The sequence below is a fragment of the Choloepus didactylus genome, chromosome X, assembly GCF_015220235.1.
Source record: "Choloepus didactylus isolate mChoDid1 chromosome X, mChoDid1.pri, whole genome shotgun sequence".
In the NCBI taxonomy this organism is placed as follows: domain Eukaryota; kingdom Metazoa; phylum Chordata; class Mammalia; order Pilosa; family Megalonychidae; genus Choloepus; species Choloepus didactylus.
This window is the reverse complement of record NC_051334.1, coordinates 121,732,499-121,753,166: the sequence shown is the minus strand read 5'-3', so window position 1 is coordinate 121,753,166 and position 20,668 is coordinate 121,732,499. Positions and strand designations below refer to the sequence as shown.

At 39.7% G+C, this 20,668-nt stretch overlaps 1 protein-coding gene across 5 annotated transcripts in view; it reads left to right on the top strand.

The window, feature by feature from the left end:
- ANOS1 (anosmin 1) overlaps positions 1-20,668 on the top strand; it is a 205,124-nt gene that overhangs the window by 88,662 nt on the left and 95,794 nt on the right. The window contains exon 1 of one of the 5 annotated variants that reach the window (XM_037822314.1): positions 5,162-5,332. The exons of the other annotated variants lie outside the window; for them this stretch is intronic. Within the exon in view, the coding sequence (XP_037678242.1) occupies positions 5,306-5,332 (27 nt within the window). The 5' untranslated portion in view covers positions 5,162-5,305. Of the gene's footprint in view, positions 1-5,161; positions 5,333-20,668 lie in introns of those variants that run through there. 5 annotated transcript variants of the gene reach the window in all.

The following is a 20,668-nucleotide window of genomic DNA, read 5'->3' as shown; positions in this document are numbered from 1 at the left end:
GAATACCTGGCTACCAATTTGATGAGAATATTGCCCTGAAAACATGCTTTTCTGTAATTTTCCCCAAGGAATCCCTTTGCTGCCCATTAGGTGGAAGTCTTCTTACTTTGGCTATCTCTGGATAATTTTATTTGGGATTTTCTACCCAAACCTCCAAGGTCTTAACCTATTCCGTTCTCCTTTTGTTGCATACGGTAGTATTGAAAAGTTCTAAGAGGCGTCGCATTGTGTTTTAAGAGAGGGCCTGAGAAGGCCACTTGCTTTGATCACAGTCCTCGTTCTGAGATTTCCGAGGTAAAGGGCCACAAGGGAGCCATCTCTGAGTTCCTCGGGCAGGCGGGGAGGGTGCCCCACTCTGCTGCTTGGCTGCCCCTCTGGGCGCAGGGGTTCCCAGGGTTGCAGGCAGGAGCACATGGGCCTGCTGTCGTTCCCAGTCAGCTCTCCAGCCTGGTGACACCGTGTGCTTTCTTTCAGGTGTCAGTGGGGATCAAAGCCATCCAGAGGACATTTGCATGAGAATCCACAGAATGATTAATTAGCAATGGGCATTAGTAATTTTTCTTTTAAGGCTTTGAAATGCCCTTCATTGATAAACTAGATCTGTTGAACCCTGACTCCTTTTCAAAATCTTTTTCACCCAGTACTCCCTCTGTGCCTACAAATTGGATTTCTCCCCCCTTCTCTTCTCTTGCTTGGATTCAGCAGTGTGGTTAAAAGGACAGCCTCCTGCGAGTAATGTGCGTTATTGTCAGCCTGTGTCTTTTGCAGACTATGGTTTATAGCAGTATATCTTCAACTCTCTTTTGCTCTAATTCCTACAATCGGTCTGTTTAACTCGTCTTCTGACACCCTCTCATTTCTGACCATGGAGTTCTCCTTCAGAAATACAGTATGATTTGACACTTTCTGTTCATCACCTGGGTCTTCTTGATGAGCTGAGACCTTTGGGGTGTTTTTGTAAAGGGCATATTGGAAGTGCATCTGTAGACAGGTTGAGGAGCATGTTTGGAAGCAATAATTTAGTGAAGCATGGGATGCTGGGGTGTTCTGCAGCTGCCTGGAGAATACCCAGGGGAGACCCAGGAGATCTGGGGCTTCTGGAAAAGTTGCACGTGGCAATAAGGAGAACGAACTTGCTCTGGGGCACTGGCCATTTCCAAGGGAGGCCTCTTTGGGGCAGCAGATGCAGCTAACATTGGCCAAGCCTTCACCAAAAATAATACTGTAACCAGTGTGAGACTGAGGGGTGTGCATGGGAAGCTTCTGTAGTGTAGCAGTCTGTCTTTAAGAATAATGAATGAAAATCTCCTAGTTTTGGAAATTTTTTAAGTGAACCCACTGCTAAGGCCTCTTCCAGGCTGTGGACGGGGATGCCAAGCAAGGGGGAGCCCTGAAGCTTCAATGTGACCAGCTTCATGGAAAGTCTGCAGCCTCTAACATAGAGGGTTGAGCAACCTGTTGCAACAAGAAGCTGGGTCCCAGAAGCAGGTGGGACTTGTTGGAACACTATTTTGGGCAGGGAAAATCTGTGCTGACCCTTCCTGTTTGTGAGAAATTTTAAATGGAAGAACTTGTTTATATGCTGAAGACTAAGGATGATGGAATTTTATTCATGCATTCCTTGAGTGCCTGTGCATACTCTCCTCAGGGTGACTTCTGTGAACAAATCTTATCCTCAAAGATAAAGAGAGGAGGATGGGATGAAAAGACCAAGGAAAGAAAGAAAGCAGGAAAGGAGACAGGGAGCTAGTGGTGGGCTCCTTCTCTGAATGCCAGGCAAATATGGTGACTGGTTGGAGAAACTCGGGGGTATGACAGAAGGCTGATGATGGTGAGATGTGTCTCAATTACTGGTTTGGTCATGGCAAGGTGTCCTGTATTGATTTAGTCACATATGTCAACTCCTGAGCCGTCAGCTCCTCCACAGAAAAATGGGATCATTTAGTCTTTTCTGACTCTAACTTCCCGTTTACAAACCTTTCAGTTTTGTTTTCTCCGTTGCTTGCGGCAGTTGTGATGATTCCATCCATATCTTCGTATCATCAGCAGAGATGTAGAGAATAGGTTTGACTTTCCATTTTATGAAACCTCTTGAGGGGAAGGATGGGCTCCTTTGTAATACTCTGGGTAGAGAAGGAGTTCAGGGGTGGTTCCCAGGAGACGAGCACACTTGGACAGTGTTGCCTTTTTCTGGTGGATCTTCACATCTTCAAACCTTTCTAGGTGGAGCCATTTATGTGGAGGGACTAGGGATAAAGGAGATGTTGACATGGGATATTACCCTTTTCTAGGCTTTTTATATTAAAGAAAATAAATCTAAGTTAATATTCACTTATGGGTTACTCCACCTGGAGTAAATCTGATTCTGAGTATGTCTTTTCATGTATTCCAGCATCTATCTAAACATTTAGAGAAAAAGACATGAAAGAAATTGACAATAAATGAGCATATAAATTAAAGCTGGCTATTTAATAACCAATCTGGACCTTTTCTGAGACTCATTAGTACTTTTATTATTGTGACTTGATATAGCAGGGTAGCAAATTTCTATGGTACCCTAATTTTATGAAGTTACAGTATATTGTAAAAATATAAAGAGTAAAATTTTAAACTATATTAAAGAACCTTCAGTCTTCAATTTGAAGATACAGCAAAATTATAAAACTTTTGCCCATTTTTAAGTAATTTTGGATTCCAGAATTGTGAATAGTTTGAATATTTATTGTATTTTTCCTCTCACATTTATTTGATCAAATTAAATGTAATTCCCTTGTTATAAAATTATCTGTAATTATTCTCTTTTAATATAGCTTGCTGGTCCATATTAGAAGCAAATAAATGAAGATTAATCTGGGATTCATTATTTTAATTGGCTTGTCTATCAGTTTATAACATTATTATAATTAAATGAGTGTCACTGGATTTCAAAAGCTTTGTGTAAATGGGAAGAATTGATAATACTATTTGCCCCCGATAAGATGGTTGAGCTGAATAGAGCCCGTCAGAGTGTTGAAATAAGATGTAATTGAAATTACTACATTTCCGGTGCTTGTTCGGGTAAGAAGAGTATAATGAGGGAATTTGAATAATGTAATGATTCCTCTTTTTCCCTATCATTCATCTCAGTGAAAGTCTTGGGTCTTTTCTCAAGGACGATGAACATACTAACTGTACTTGCTTATTGCTTGTAGCTAAGGGGGAACGTGTCTCGTAAATAGCTTCTAGTTAGAAACATTTTCAGCTCACCAAAAAGCTGGTGGTTGTCTTCCACCTTTATTTTACATGAATATTCCAAAAATATCACAGGCATATGATTCAAAGCTGTGTTGATTTCTGGAAGCACTTTGTAAACTCTAAAGTTACTTTCCAATGTGAGCTATGATTGATGTCTTTTTGACTTTTTCTTTTCTTTCATCCTTTAATTGCTGCTATACTTCTGTTCTCACACACTTGTTTCAGCCTCATTTGATAAGTTCAATCTGGATTATGGAGTTATCAGGGTTCTGATTCAGAATATGTGGAACGTGTGCTTGTAGTGTCTTCCCCCCATGATGGAGATGGTTTTGTGCATATTTATTCACACACTCTTACCTAGCGCAGTGATTCTCAACTGGTGGTGATTTTGCCCCCCAAGGTACATTTGGCAATTCTGGAGACATTGTTGGTTGTCACAGCTGGGGAGGGGAAGTGCTGCTGGCATCTGGTGGGTGGAGGCCAGGGAGGCTGCCAAACATCCTCCAGCACAGAGGACAGCCCCCAGGGCAAACACGAACACAGCTCCGATGTCAGCAGTGCCAGGGCTGAGAAATCCTGCCTGTCCCCCCTAGAGGAATAGCTCATTTCCTACCGGTGGACTGCTCAGCAGCCTTTGGAGGTAGAACAGGGCTTTTTCTGCACATATCAAATAGTCACATTGGGATCAGACCCCCCTCAACTGTGATCTCCTTAGTAGCATGTGAAGGTCATATGAAGTATTTTTTTTTAAGATATGCTTTCCTTTCCAAACCTTCCCTTACTTTGGTAGGTTTTTCTTTACTTATCACAATCTGCAAAACATAAATTTTTTCACTGTAACCAAGTGAAGATGGCAAATGTGTTAGTGTTTGCTTTTTTTCATACTGAAAAATATGACATTTCAGTGTAGCAACACTTAAAGCAATTCAAAAGCCAAGAGTTTCCAAAATCACCAGGCCTATAAAAACCACATTTGTCTGCCTCCCTTGTCTCCCTTGAGTGTCCTAAATTTATAACCTTGTCCTGTGTTATTTGCTCTTTATTATTAACCTAAAATAATAGACACATTTTTTGACCCACTTAACTCTTAGTCTCTTGACTACGGCCATAAGGCTTAACGCCTATATAGAGAGATATATTATCTCTTTTGAAAAAAGAAATAAAATAAGGGAAGTTTCAAAAGTATTTATTTTCCAGAATTAGAAGTAAGGACCTCCTTGGGAATTCACTTGGTTGACAAATTCCGAAGATTCTCTCATTCAAGGGGTGGACTGCTTTGGCAGGTTTGCCAATATCTGACGATGTGTTTGAGCTCATCCTGTTGGATCAAGGTGTAGATAAAGCTGAAGTTCCATTGCAGCAGTTCCCCCTGAACTATCGCGACTTGCAGGCCATCTCCTGAGATCATCCCACGAATGATTGCATGGCATTTGTACCATGTGGTGTTTAGTCTTCCTCACTGAATTTATTACTGAGGAACTCGTTTGTATAGAATACCTCCAAATCTTTGTGGACACCAAAGTCTTATTCAAAACTTTATTGGGGAATCCAATTTTCTGGATTCAGGTAGTGTGTGTGCTCATATTTTTCCACATAGAAAGTGAAGAATAATATGGCTTTTAAAATGTTTAAAGGATAAAGAAAGCTTGAAGATGACAGATTTGAAAGGAGAGTAGGGAAATCTAAAAAGAAGAAGCAATAGCAGAAACACTGAAATGCAGTAGCTCAATCTACCACTAGGTTAGCCACTGCCATTTGTTAAAACTATTAATAACTGAAAACTCCTGCAAGAGTCTAGAATAGTGGGACAGAAGGTCCTTGCTAGACATACTTCATAAAGAAGGCCAGCAGTTGAAACCTTAGTTGATTAATGTCCCAGCAACATCTGCAGAATATCCTTCACTTTCTCCTTCTGACACAGGCATGGGACATTTCTCCAGTCTGCTGGAATCCTTTCTCCTGGCCCTGAAAAGCCCTGCGTGCTGTGACAGTGCACGCAGCTCCCAGCCAGTACTTCCACTCACTGCTTTCTCCCCAGAAGGACCTTGAGTAACTGTTGGGGTGCATAGCAATGCATTTGAAACCAAGTCCCTTCATGGTAAGAGCATTTCATTTTGAAATTATATGTGGGAAACCATCTACCATGTTAAGGCTGAATGGTACTTTTCATATCTGCTATTTGCTTTGACTTAAATCCTAAACAGGAGCAGACAGAACAACTATAGAACTTAGCATGAGAGGACACAGTTCAACACATTTTAGTCACAAATTTTAATGACAAATATTTTGGGATCATAATCCCTTTGCTAATTTGACTGTTTAAAAAAGGGTTGATTCCAAGTTATGAACATCATATTATCCCCAATATAATGATCTTCTCTGTAACATATGCTCTGTTAGGAATTCATAAATGGGTGCCAATTCTTGCATTGGTATGTCTAGAATATTTTTGTTTGTTTTCAAGAAGTCATTTAGTTTTCAAGAGCTCATTTTCTGTGCATGACCAACTCATGGGAAAAAGTTTTTCACCTGTCCTATCATAGTAAAGGTTAATGTAATTATTTTCTAGCATTTTCTAAATTCACTCTTTTTGGGTTGCTAAATATCTTGCATGAAAATAATTATTCCAAAATTAACATGAAAGGAGGAAAAACTTAAAGTTCTTTATGAACGTTCCCATTGTTATATTGCCTGTATCTATTCTTGGACTCTTGAGTAATCTGAAGTAATTGATGTAAATTATATTGTCATTCTCAAATCCAGCCTGTATAAGGGTCACCAAAGGTGGGTCTTCCTGGGCGCAACTTCAGATCTACTTAATCTGAATCTTGGTGGGGTGTAGGGGTAGAGGACAACCAAACCCTTACCATGAAAGATATCAAACTGCATGCTTAGCTCATTGAATGGGATAGATGTCTCTGACACTATTCAAAATGAGACACTTAAGGATCACCAGATTTTGCTAACTTACATGACTTCACATTTTAAGATTTGGAAAAAAAAAAAAACCAGTTAATTTAAAATCATCATTCAATGTTGTATAGTGGTGAAATTATAAACATATTCTTTTAAAATAGCTTTATTGAGATATAATTCACATACCAAAATACTTACCTATTTAAACCATTAAATGGCTTTTATAATATTCACAGAGTTGTGCAACCATCACCACAACCAATTTTGTAACATTTTCATCCCACACAAAACATACTTATGAGTAGTCATCTCCCCACCCCACTAGAAAACCGCTAGAAAACCCAATCTCCTTTCTGTCTCTATGTTTTTGCCTTCTCTGGATATTTCATATAAACACAATCGTACAATATGTGTCTGGCTTCTTTCACTCAGCATCATGGTTCTAAGACTCACCAATGTTGTAGCGTGTGTTAGTATTCCATTTCTTTTTATTGCCAAGTAATTTTCACAATTTTTTTATCCATTCATTAGTTGCTATACATTTGAATTGTTTCTACTTTTTTTGGCTCTTATGAATAATGTTGCTATATGAACATTCATGTACAAGTTATCAGTGTGGATGACCTTATAAACATATTGGATATATTTTATTCTGGGATTTTTTCATTAAATTAATTATTTTATAAGTGTCTGTTATTAAAGTAGATTATGCTTTATCCTTTTACCCCATAACAAATTCCTTACTTATTACAAACTCATGGGGGAGGTCCCCAGAATGGGTGCCTTTCTGGAACAGGACCACTAAATTAATTGAGGAAGGATTCTAATTAATGCTTTTTAGAAAAGATGAGCAGGCCACTACACATAGCCACCCTTCCAGTAGTCACCTTGCAGTGACATTGACCTTTTCACGTTGAATTAACTGTGGTCTGTGTTTGGTACTTGAGGTCATATCCCTGGGAGCTTTAAGAAATCCATGAGGATATCCTGTCACATAGTGTGTACAGTATTTGTGGGTTTGTGGGTGCACACACAGGGTATGTGTGAGTGTGGTTTGCATCTGTGTCTCCTGATTTGCAAGTCTTGTGTGTTCCCTTTTCAGGCCTAAGAGAGCAAAAGGGACAATTATTATGGCCCGGAGCTTTGATGGATGCTCTTTTTCTTTTTAAAATATTATTGATGGAATGATTGCCCATACCTTGCTGCATGAAAAAAGATAAGAAGAAATGATAATTAAGGAAAGGATAAATGTAAAGAACACTATTTTGTGTCCACTTCGCTGCTGATCGCCTCCTTTTTTCCCCTCTTCCCACACAACAGATTATTCTCTCCTTTAGGAAGAATGACCTAGTTAACCTGGCTATGGGGTGCTTTTGTTTATTTTGTGTGTGTGTTGTGTGTGCGTGTGTGTGTGTGTGAGTGACTGTATCTGATTATGTTTACAATGACACTGCAGCTTCATTGAGTATTTTATTTTTTATTGCTTTCACCCTGTAAGATTCCTTACTTTTTAGGCATCCCATATGTCTGTCTGCCCTACTAATTTTCAATAATTTTCTCATCATTTGGAAAGGCTTATTCTTCTGTGGATAAGCTGAGTGACTGATGTAATTATGCAATTTTAGAGAAAGACATTGTAAAAGGGATTATAATCCTGTTACGGTGGAAAGCACTGCAATCTACCTTGTAAGTAGAAAACCAACCCTGTTTTTGCATTATTGACCTTGGTCATGTTCAATGATTGAAGTTTTTTAAGGAATATACTCTACCCATTGGTTTCTTTCTGGAGTAGAAATCATTTATAACAGAAACAACATCTATAAATCATGCCATGTGAAATTTTTCTCAGTAGAGACTTTCTTTAAATAGGATAATTCCCTTATAAAACTTTGAATAACAAATATCACCTAATATCCAACAGGTTACCCAAATTGGGTAATATTCATTTTGAAGTTCTATGATTCTATTGAAGCAGAAAAGTGAGAACTTTATCGGCTATCTTTCCAGTACTCTTTTTATATTTTTACAACTTCTTTTTGCTGATAAAAAGTCTGCACAAAGCCTTTGCTTTGCTTTTTTTCTCTTTGTAGCAACAAGGGGGGAACTCAGCCCCTAAGAAGGAGCAGGCCTCCTCTCTCATGGCTTAATCGAATTGATTCGGTAGGGCCGGCAAGGCGATGGGCAGTGGATTTACATTTGCTGGGTGTTCTGACAAGTGGCAGAGGGGAACTTGCTTGCCCCTGAGAAGGCGCTTCCTGAGATGGGCTCCTTTTGGTGTCCTCCTTCCTGTCGTTCCCCCTCATTGGGACATCACCTCGTGAAGACAGACAGATGTGATGTCTGCTGCCCGGACACAGTGCTTAACCTGCCCCTGTGCCAGGCCCACAGAGCAGGGCCTTTCAGGGCCCAGAGAAACAGCCGTGAAATCCGAGAGAAAGGCCCCACGCCTCGCTCTGTTCAGCGACGCAGGGTAGGGGGATGGGGCTGGGCAGTGGGAAGCCAGAGAGGAGAAACAAAGTAAGAGTGAGGACAAAGGCAGCCTGTTTCCCACCCCCTGCTTTGGTTGTTAGGTGGTCCCTGAAACTCTGCGGGGAGGAGTGGATTTGGGGCACAAGATCATTTTGTTGTCACCGGTTCTCTCAGGCTCCTGGGTGGAGGTCTGCAGGAGGAGGTGCGTGGAGACCGTCCTCTGTGGGCCCGAGAGTTGGCTAGCTCAGACTAATAATAAGCAACAGTAACTACATTAACAAAAAGCAAAAATAAAATTTGTGCATCACTTCCTAGAAGGGTCTTGCCTGGTTTGACAGATGTTGAATCTTGTAGTGAGATAATTATTTTAAAAATATCTGATAGGATATTTCCTACAGAGGATGCCATCCTGACGTTTTTTGGTGTTTGAGTGAGATTATTTTTAAGGTTCCAAAGCATGGATCCCAAGCACTCATGTCCCCTGCCACCTCTGCTGTAGATATAACATGTGTCTGTTATAATCAGGGGGGTCCCACGTAAGTTATTTTCAGGTTCATGAAATTTTACCTAAGGAAATTTGTCATCGAATAAATTAGACCTCTCCATGCTGTCTTTATGAGGTGATTAAGTGATGGATTCTACAAAAGATACTGGAGATTTGGAAATACTAAACCTAGATCATTTGTCTCTGATAAAGGGAATATACAATTCTTCAGTAATAGGGTCATTTTCTCTCCTCTGATCAACACTTTTACATCATGCCTGCTATGCTTCTGGAGACACATTCTCTGATTACTCTTAAGGATAGATAAAGTTTCCAGCTTCCATTTTCCCCAAAGCTAAAATGTACTCTGAGTACCCCATGCAATATAAATCATTTATGCCTCCCGTCTGAGAACACAGCAGAAACCTTTGGGGGTAGATCCAGGTTGCTGAAATTTGCAGCTTTCTTTTCATGCTTAAAAAGATAGAATCTGTCTGGAAAATAATCTTTCCTTCTACCTGCTTTGGCCTGGTTATTCCTACTCATTGTTCCATGTTCTGCCTAGACATCCCTAGATGTAGAGGTATTTGCCCAACTCGGTGCTGGAGTTTGAATCGCCCTGACGTGCTTCTCTCCAGTGATCCTGCTGTAACAGCTGGGTTGATTTGTTCCCCCATCACACTTTGAGGTCAACACAGGCTGACTGTTTATCTTATGTGGCCATGTGCTCCCCAGTATAGAACACAGTGCCAGATACAGAGACGTTGCTCACTAAATGTGTGTGCAGGGAAGGTAGAGAGGAAGAAGGAGGTAACAAATGGGGGTGAGGGGTGGGGGGTGGGAGAGTCACATTGGGCCATAACTGAACAGTGGTGCACAGTAGACAGGAAGAAAAGTTGTGGCTGCCTCCTTTGCATTTATGATGGTATAGGGTTGGAGTCTGCACATCCATCATCTTCATTGCTTGTATCAGGCAGTGTCCCATGAAGAAAGCAAACTACTGTAGGTATGTGAACTGGAAGGAATTTAATACAGGGGACTAGGTGCTTATAAAATGATTGGAATGGTTCCAGGAACAGGCCCTAGGCTAAGCCTCAGGACATGACTCTAGAACAATCCAGAACTGACCCTCCTGCTCACTCTGAGGCCTCTCTGAAGCAACTGAGAATCAAGAACCTTCCCCTGCTGAAGCCTCTCCAGACACCCGGGAAGGTGGGCAATGAAGACCTGAAAACTGCAGCAGAAAAACTTCACAGCTTCCCAAGGGTGCTGAGCAGCAAAATAGGGAGGAGGCACAGGCCAGAAAAATCTGTTCATCTCTACCCTAAAATCTTGCATGAGTGAATCTCATTGGCATAAGCTAATTCAATTCAGTCTCTTATTGGCAACTCATTTTAGAAACGTAGTTTTCACTTTCCAGCCTATTTCTCTGGAAGGCGGTGGAAGGCATGTTGAAGGTACACCATTGTTCTTTTTTTAAAACTCTTAATCTGTGCTATCCAATGTGGTAGCCATATGGTTCTTCAAATATGAACTTTAATTATAAGGAAATAAAATAAAAAATTCCTTGATCATCCTGGCCACATTTCACGTACTCAATGGTCTCATGTAGCTGGTGGCTACCATTTTGGAGTACTGCCATTTTGGGCACCCCCACCACCACATTACGTTCTGTTGGAGCACTGTCTCTGCATTTGTATTAACTGTCAAATTATGCTCACATGTAATTCAGCAGAACAGCTGATGAACGAGTAGGTAAAAGAATAAACTGAGAATTAGGCAAACAGCATTTGATTAGCTGAGCTGTGAAATGCAAAACAATGAGATGAGGAGCCTTCTTTGTTGGGTCCTTAATTGTGTGTCTCAGGTCAGAGGAGCTATGAGGGGAAACTGAGTCTGCATTGCTCACAGTGTAAAGAAGGCGTTTAGACCCTGTGCAAAATCTCCTGAAAGATGAGATTAATTGAACAAAACAGCATTTGGATCCAGACTCACTGCGTTAGTCCTTGCTGCTAGTTTTGGTTGGGTTCACAAGTAGCTCTGATTATTATTTTATTATAATGGAATTCCACTGGAAAGAAGCAGCTCAGCATCCCTCTTTGATGACAAGGGATAACAAAATTAAATACACAGGCAAGATTGTGCAAGTGCCAAGTTTGTGTTACAGGTCAAATAGGTTCTATTATAAACAGGGTTTCCCATCCATAACTAATATATGTTCTCCATCTCAATGTTTCTTTTTCAGCTTCTGGGAAGTTATGAATATTTCTTCTATCTCATTAATTTTGACCTACCACATAGTGCAAAATTGAATGGCTTTGGTCAAGGATGCACTAACATCTTCAGAGGCACTTTTATGTTGACAACGCTGGGGTGATTTGACTTGGCAAGGGAAATAGGAAACATGAAACTCCTGAGATTTGGCCCTTCGGTCCTTTCAAGAGCACTCCATGCCCTCCCAGAGTTTGATGTGTCAGACACTGAAGCCACACAGATAAATATTAAGCTGTCAGGGTGACCCGTTGCTTCTATCTGAAAAGGATTAGTGTGGACACTGTTGCTGATTTGTCTTACTGTAAGGACGTGTTTTGTTTTAGGTTCTCTCTTAGAACATACTATAATCACTCACCTCTCAGACAAATAGAATTAATTCCTCAGAAATAATAAGCCCACAGTGTATGTCTACCTGTTCTTTCTTATATACTGCTGCTATAAACAATCTCACTATCTTACAAGCAGGCACTATAAATAAAACTGGCTCAAAAGTATCTCTGTAAGATACTGCAGATACCAAGATCCAAATCTTCCTGTGACTTATGCCACATTTTATAAGGTCGGTACCACAAGAGGAAAGGAATAATATAACCAGCCAGGGAAAACATTTGACATTGGTCTCCCAAACTATCAATGCAATAGATGTTTTAGGAAGTCTGTGTTGTAAGGAAAATATTTAGAAAAAAAGACATATTGATATAAGATCAGAGCAAGATTTGCATAAGCTTTTAAACATAGTATGAATTGAGGGAAATCCTAATCTCCATTCAACTTGTCTCATGTCACGGAGGTGGAGTTCTTTAACCCTGGGACTCAGTGATGTTGGACCCACGCTGTGTAGATTAAATCTGGCTTTCACTCAGAACATGGGGTCTGGCTGTTTAAGCTCACGGAATGTTGTGACTGACGATTCCAGTTGAGTTATGCACAGTGTGATCTTCTGAAAGCTTGCGATTCTGGGTGCACAGGGTGCTTCTCCTTAATACCTCCTCTAAGAACTGGCTAACGGCCAGGCCAAGGATCTTGAGTTACTTTGATTCCCTGGAGGTCAGAAATTCAGAAAGCTGAGTGATTGAATTGCTGGTCATTGGACACAGAAGCCTATAATCAAACTCGCACTAAAAAAAAAAAAAGGGCAGGTGTGTGTTACACTTTCTGGGTTTGAAATTATACATAGAGATAATATTTTCTAGCCATTGTTGATTTCTTGAAGAACTTTGATGGTATATACATCTTTGGAAAGCTGATATCATTTTATTGGCCTCTCTCTCGCCAATAAATTTCCCACTGAGGCTCAGCCCTTGAAGCATTTTTAGGGAAATGTTTGCATTGGGATGTAAGCTTCAAATGAGGAAAGGGCACCCATGTCACATTGGCCAAACACCTACATCAGCTTTTTCCCATCCCTGTTCTTTATTTAATAAATGCTGCTGCTTGATTCTGTTGATTTTAGAATGTATGTGTGTATGAATCTGGGAAAGAAGCACAAATCCTACTAGAAGCTAATAATTTTTCAGGTCATGTCACTGAATGGTTTACAACTGAAAAAGAAGCAGGCTGTACTCAGTGCTGTTTTCATCGTGAGGAATATTTTTCTCTCGTGTTGTAAGAAGAGCTCATCTAGTACAAAGGAGGGAGGGACCCTTTAAGAGGCAAATTGGACCACAGTGCTGGGTGAACTTGGATCCTGCGGGTTTTGTAAATAAAAACTAAGACAAAGAGGCAGGAAGATTGGCGTCACTACACAACCACCCTGAAATTAAATTGGAACCTCCAAGGGGACAAAGAAGCTACTCCAGCCCCTGTGCCTTTGGGCGTCTGTGACTGGTTTAGCCAGCTGCTTATAGAGCCTATGAGATCCAACTTTACAGAGCCTAGAAAGTTCCAGGTTTTGTCTCTTTTTAGTTAATCACTTCTTTGGGCCGATAAGCCATCCAAGCAGTCTCAGTGTAAGGTTTCAGATATGAAGTATTTGTGTCTAAATTTCAATTCCTTCCTATAACCTTCTTGAAAGCCACCTTATTTTTATGTACCCTTTTGCTTGTGGAACTATGTCCATAGTGGGTTTTTAATGATGCTTGCTGAAGGTATGAGAAAATTTGGCCTTAGTCCAAGCTTCAAGCTATTGAGTGAGTATTGAGTCTAAAATTGAGAGCTTAAGATTTCTTTAAGAATTTATTTTTAATTTCTAACTTTGCTAAAAGTACACTTCAAACTTACAGAAAAGTGATGAGAATTAAACAAGGAACTTCCATAGACCCTTCATCTAGATCAGGGATCAGCAAACATTTTCTGTAAAGAGCTGGGGAGTAAATATTTGAGGCTTTGTGGGCCATACAGTCTTTCACAACCCTGCCCTTTTAGCACAAAACGGCCGTGGATGACTGGGCATGGTTGTGTCCCAATAAAACTTTATTTACAAAAGCAGGTAGCAGACAGGATTTTGCCCGTGGGTTGTAGTTTATTGACCACAATCTAGATTTACCAATCCTTAATTATTTTTGGTGCCATTTTTTATATATTTCCCATATATATACACACATATACATGTACATATATGTACTTAGGATTATTTTTTCAAACCATATAAAAATAAGTTGCAGACATCCTGACCACTTCTGCCAAAATAGTTCAGCCTGCATCTCTTAAGAACAAGTGCATTCTTTTCCATGACTAGCATTCCATTATCAAACTCATGAAATTAAACATAGATGTAATTGTATTATCTAATATACAGCCGATATTTCAACCTCACCAGTCATCCCAGTAATCTCCTTTATAACATTGTTTAGTCTGATTCCAGATCCAGTGCAGCATCATGCTCTGCCTTCAGTTGCCATATAGCATATATGTTTAGTCTCCTTTAATCTGGGATACTTCCTCAGCCTCTTTGTCTTTTGTGACAGTGATGTTTTTGAAGAGTCAAGGCCAGCGACTTTGTAGAAGGGGCCTCAGTCTGGATTTGTGTGGTACTTCCTCATAGTTGGATTGAGGTCCTGCACTTTGGGGCAGGAGAGGGCCCAGGAGATACTGTGTCCTTCCCAGTGCAGCACTTCAGGAGGCACAGCCCCAGTGTTGGGGATGCTAAATTGATTGCTTGGTTAAGGTGCTCTCCACCAGGAACCTTTAGAATTAATTTTTTAAAGTTTGAGCAATAAGCATGGAAATATTATATGAAATCTCATTACTGTGCTAAAATGCCACAGCAGAAGATCAGGGTAGAACAAAACCTGGATTCTAAGAAGGCATGCTTGGTTTTCAGTGAAAGAGAATTCCATGAAATACCTATTTCAAGAGACTTTGTGATATGCATAATGGTGTACTCTGATAAAGAATTGCAAAGATCATGGTTCTATGATAATAACCTTCTTGATTCAGTTCTTTTCTCCACTTTGCGTTTGATTGCTAAACACACTTTCACTGAAACTAAAAGGGCTCTGGAGGTCGGAGCCCCCTTTATTATTAAAAAAAAAAAAAAAAGGTTATGATGAAAGGAGCCCCAGATTTCTTGATAAGCTTCATGGTTGGAGCATAATTGTCCTTGAGTATTTCAGAGCAAGTTGATTTGTGATATGAAAGGGCTTAGGCCTAATATTTTGCATGGCTTGGCATGCTAATGCTCTGTGGTTTTCTCTCCCATGATTGTTCAACTGCACTTTTGCAGGCTGTCTGCCAAAAGATTTCATTATTTTGGCAAGATACGTTGCACTTTTCGACAAAGTTTGTAGCAATTTCTATACCAATTTAGAGCTGGAGGGAGTCCATGAACACTTCTAAAGACGGTAGGGTGCACGTATTTCAGGAGATATATTGGAAAAAATAATGACTTCCATCTATAAAACAGATCTGCAGTTTCCCGGGGAAACTTGCTGCTATTATATTATTTCAGAATCCAGAAATGTTCTGTGGAAACTTTTGTTGATAGCATTATTGTATGCTATGGAAATATATACGTGTATGCAATGAACAGTTGAATTTTTTTCATAGAACCCCAAACTTTTTCTTATATCGAGGTAACAATCCAGACAAAAATTAAATATATACCATTATTTAATACACTTCTTAAGGTTATTCAATGGAAAATATTTTTGTGATGGCATAATGTGTGCAGAAATGCACAGTGCCCTAGCTTCAACCTTGTTCTTCTCTGTGGCTACCCATGAGAAGATTCCTACTCCTCCAACCATAGACATTGGAATTTGGGGCAAAAAATTAGGCACTTTTAATAAAATTATTTGAACATGCTTGAGAGAATGAAATTAAAAACAATTTTAATCTCCTGTAATTAAAAGCTAAAAAGGTGGGGACTAGGGAAAGATGAAAGCGGTAGAGTAAATTCTGCTTATCATTCCCCTGGAAACAGAAGGGAATCGGATTCACTGAGTAGTTACTATGTGCAGGCAGTTTACAAAGGTTGTCTTTATGAAATTTATTTCATGAGTCCTCTTTGGCAAATATATTATACGCTTAGCTATCAGAAACCTGCAGTTAAGAGAGGCTAAAATAAAACTTGAATGACGTGAAAGTGTCTGGCCAGCAAGAGGTAGATGAGGGATGACCCTGCACAGTACTCCAGCTCCAAGGCTCCAGACTCTTTCTCCTGCCCTCAGACCCAGTAGTGGTTGTCCATTTCCATGTTCCACACCTGAGGAGTGTCCTCTTTTCTTTCCCATCAAGCTTGGCCACAGGATCATGCCTGAAATGGCAGACACATCTATCTAATCATCAGCACTGTTCCACCCACTGGAAGACTTCGACCGGGCTCTTCTATATATGGGTTATTCATGGCCATTGCCAGGCATCTCTGGTCTGTTACCCCAACCCCAGACTGTTCCATCCTGCGACTGAATGCTGAAACCTAATGGCCTGTTTGCAGTGTAGCTGGCGCCACGGGCCTCAGTCCCGCAGCCGGACTTTGCCTCTATCATTGGAAAAAGTTATGCACTGGTTTCCCTCCCCGCGGGGTCTCCTCTCTAAGCCAGCCTCTGTTCCGTCACTCAGGCCTTTGTCAGCACAGAATGGAGCAAACAGCTCCCCGTGCTGAGGGCCAGAGCTCGGACGACTCTTTCTAGCCCGTTGTCTGCTGTCTCTTCCCCCCCTTTCAGCGATCATGCCCCACACTCCCCTTTCCCACGCACAATACCGTCCAGTCCCCAAATCCACTTACTGTTGCTCAAGTCCTACCCATCCTTCCCAGCTAATCACAGGGCCCCAGTGCTTTGAAGCCCTCTGCAGTTATTCTGTTTGAATGAAAACATCACTTCTTTTGTTTCTACTGACATGTTCTTCTGTAACTTATTTCCATTCTTCATTGCTTTAGACTTCTCTACGGATTTTTCTCCTATAAGGGATTGTATACTATCTCAGGGCAGAAAAAATTTTGTCACATTTGTTTTTCCTCAGTGACTAGAAGAGTACCTTGCCCCCCAGATATATTACTCCATCTTTGTTATTTTAACAGATGCTGATTTGAACAGGTTGTAATATACAGGTTGCTGGATACTGTGCTTTGGTGTAGGTTCTATTCTTGTAGCATAATGTAATTGATATTACATCAATTCCTCAATTATTAGGCATGTGTGAAATATCAATTACATGTAATAATATGTGTAATATCAATTATGGGCTGTAATATCAATTCCTTGATTATTAGGCATGTGTGAACACTTCAGTCTGGTATGAACCTTTTTTTCTTCAGAATTGCTCTCGAAGTAATGCAATTTCTTTTGATGCACTTTTTGAAAGTGGTTAAATGTAAGGTATGGAATTTTGTGCTGAACTTGCCGAACAGTAGATTCCAAAGCAATGTCAATAGTTTCTCTCTCTGTCGGTAGTTTAGCTCTTTGGTGTTGCATTTCTTTTCTGTGATATGAAAACTCAGTCCACTTGGATATGATTGCATAACTATCTTGGAATTTGTAATGCTTGAGGCATTCTGGAACAGAATCTTCTCTGGGATCATAACAATTTAGTAATCCCAAAGATTTACAAAGTACTTTTCAGGTTGCAGATCACATGCATTATCTCATTAAGCTTTTGCAGTCATGTGGCATAAATAAGGCAGTGCTTTATAATGGAAATAACACTGTTTTAAGTGCATTGGTTCAAATTCTCCCTCCTCTAGTTAGTTAAAAGATTTGTTTCCTTAACCTCTGGAAACTGCAGTTTCCTCGTGTCTAAAATGGGCAAATAAGAGTACACAATTTAGAAACCCTCCATAGACTTTTTTTGTTATGAAGCTCCACTGAACAAATAGTTCTAAAAGTACTCCTGGCACTATTTACAAATTTGTAACACTCTAACATGTTAAGGTGGAAGATTGCATTCTCATATTTGAATTAGGGTATTGAGGCACAAGAATCACTGCCGTTTGCTCAAGGTTGTAGCAAACACCTGGCAGAATCAGGGCTGAAACCAAGGCTTCCCATGCCTCAGTTCTGCTCTGGCTACACTACCATGGTGCACATGGATGGGTCCTTGGAGTCTGTTCTCTATTCTGTATCCTCATTCCCATATGCTGTGTGAAGAATTGTAAAAGGGTGAGCAGACATACGCCCTGCTAAAGAGGATTTTACTGTCTATTGGAGATAATGACTTCAGTACAACTCATAGACTACAAATCAGTTAAAAAGTAAGTGGGAGTTCTTGGGGGCACACCATAATGGCTGTACGTACGCAGAGAAGGAAACACCAAAGTGTGATGTGAATAGCAAGAGTCAAAGAAGAGATGGTTTGAAATGGCTGTTGCTCTGAGCTGAAAAGAACAGAATCGGTCTTCCTTAAGGAAGAATAGTAACAGAGAGGAAGTGGAAGAGAAAAGAGACCAACTTCACTGAAGGCAATTTCTAAGGAGGTTGGAGAAGTATGTTAGGCAGAATTTGCTGGTTGACCAGATATCTAGAATGTCAAACCACATCCTCATTTCATCAAAGGTCTCACATTATCAAAACCATGTTTTAGAAGGATGAATGTCACGGAAATACATGGAATTGATACAAGATTAGACTTCATGTTTGAAGTAGCTTTTACCCTTCTATCCTGGGGTAGCTGGTTTTCAGGATCAGCTGTATCACTGTGGCTATCTCACTGCATTTCTGTGCCCTCAGTCCAGGTATTATTCATATTTAGGGTGGGGTAATTTTTTATTGTGAGGTCAGTCCCATGCCTTGTAGGAAGTTTAGCAGCATCCCTGTCTTCTACCCACCAGAAGCTAAAAATGTGCCCCACACCCCCTACTGCAGTTGTCACCAACAAAATTGTTGCCAGACATTGCCAGATATCCCCTGGGGGTGCAAAATCACCCCATTTGAGAACCACTGACTTAGAGTAATTAAAATAATACATTTAGTATGTTATGCTCTAAAAATAATACATTTAGTATGTTATGCTCTAAATAAATTGCAATAAATGGAAAGCCCCATACATTGCTGTGCAGTATATTTTAAAGTGGGAAGAGTTTACATAAAATCAGTATCACTGGTTCTCTGTAAAGCGTGGAGCACCTGGGCTGCCCTGGTCACCTCGATGACAGTGCTGGGCAGCATGCCCTGAACATTGGCGGGGTTCTCCAGTCTCCTATTTTGTCCGTGGCTCCTGAGTGTCCTTCATCTACCCTCTTTCACTGTTATCCATTATTTGCTTGCTCTCTGGAGGCATTTGAGTGTGTCAACCCTAAATATTAGTTATAAAAAACTTTATAATTATTAATTTGTTCACCAAGTATTTATTGAGTTGCTCATTTATGCTGAGAATATTATAGTGAATGCAACAAAGCGATGGGGCTCGTGGACTTTACATTCTAGTGGAATATTGTATGGACATATTTTATATTATATATATTTATAATATACAATATATATTATTATATAATAACCATATATTCTCTATATTTCTTAATTGAGAGAAATTAAAACATCTAAGCAAGTGATAATGAGAATGTGTCTTTCAGCTAATGAAAAAATTATTGGTCTCTACGTGATGATACGTGTGATTTGATTTCTCAACTCAGTTTTTTTTGTCTCTAAGTTTTGAGGTTTTTCTTTTGTCTTGAAGCAATTGCTAGGAGATAATCCTTTAAACCCCCCTAAAACTTGATACCCTCAAACATTAGCCAGAACGTTAACTTTGGTTACTGTTTTTTTTTTTTTTTTTTTTTTTTGGCAGTTTTTAAACAATATAGTATCATGACACTTACATTTGTGATATGCAGTAAATTCTGAAGCATTTATCTGCTCATAGTATTATTTCTCTCATGTTCCTTTCTCTTATGGAAGAGAGATCTGGGGCTGCCTGCTTTTGGCAAACCCTTTTTTTATCATCTGGAGAACCATGAGTGTTTTCTTTCCTCTATGAGTGTGTGAGAGAAATGTCTGTCATGTTTTTTTTCTTTCTTTTTAGCTTTTGTTTAGATCATTTTAACTGGTCAAGAGCATTATAAAGACATAGAGCTTTGGAAAATTTATCCTACAAAGATTTATTCAGATGATTGCAACCAGGCAATTCTTGTCAGGTAGTTTTTATAGAGGATTACGAAAAGAAAATGTTGGTTGTCATAAATAACATTTTGAGGTACATCTTTAGACATTGCTGATTAGTGGTTATTGGAAATGAGGCAAGCATGCAATTAAAATAATGTTTTAAAAAGTTGCATATACTGATGCTAGACTTGGCAGACAAGAGATTCTAGATTAACTAGAAGACAAGTGTGTTACGTGTTACTTCCATTAGCATTTCAGAATTATGGCCAAGTTGTAGTGAATGATACTTGTTTTGTATAAGGTATTTGTTCCCCAAGTTGTTAATGAAAAGGCTATGTGGAATTGTGGAAATATAAAAGGATTGAGTCTTTATGAATTTATGTCTAGATTTGTGAAAATGCAGCTATGTAGACATGTAGTAGTGTATTTTTCCAATGCTTTTATCCCAATACTATTATCCCAATAGCAGAGAACAAGAATTATATACTTATATTGAGACATTGTTATCCACATAACAGTTAATAGTCTCTTATATAGCATAAATGCTTGTTGGATGTTTCCCAAGTGAAATAACAAAGAATTAATTTGCAGGTAGCTGAATCTGTGCCCTTGAACCATTCCCTGATCTTGTGGGGGTGGCCCACATTTCTCAAACTCAACAAATTCTCCAGGAATTTTCAAGAGTGCCATTTATTCATTTCAAATGGTCTTGAGAAGGAACTGGGTCTAACCATACTTATTAAATGACTTCTAAATGTTTTTGGCTGGGAACCAATGTCTTAAAATAAATAAGGAGACCCCTGAAGATAAGGCA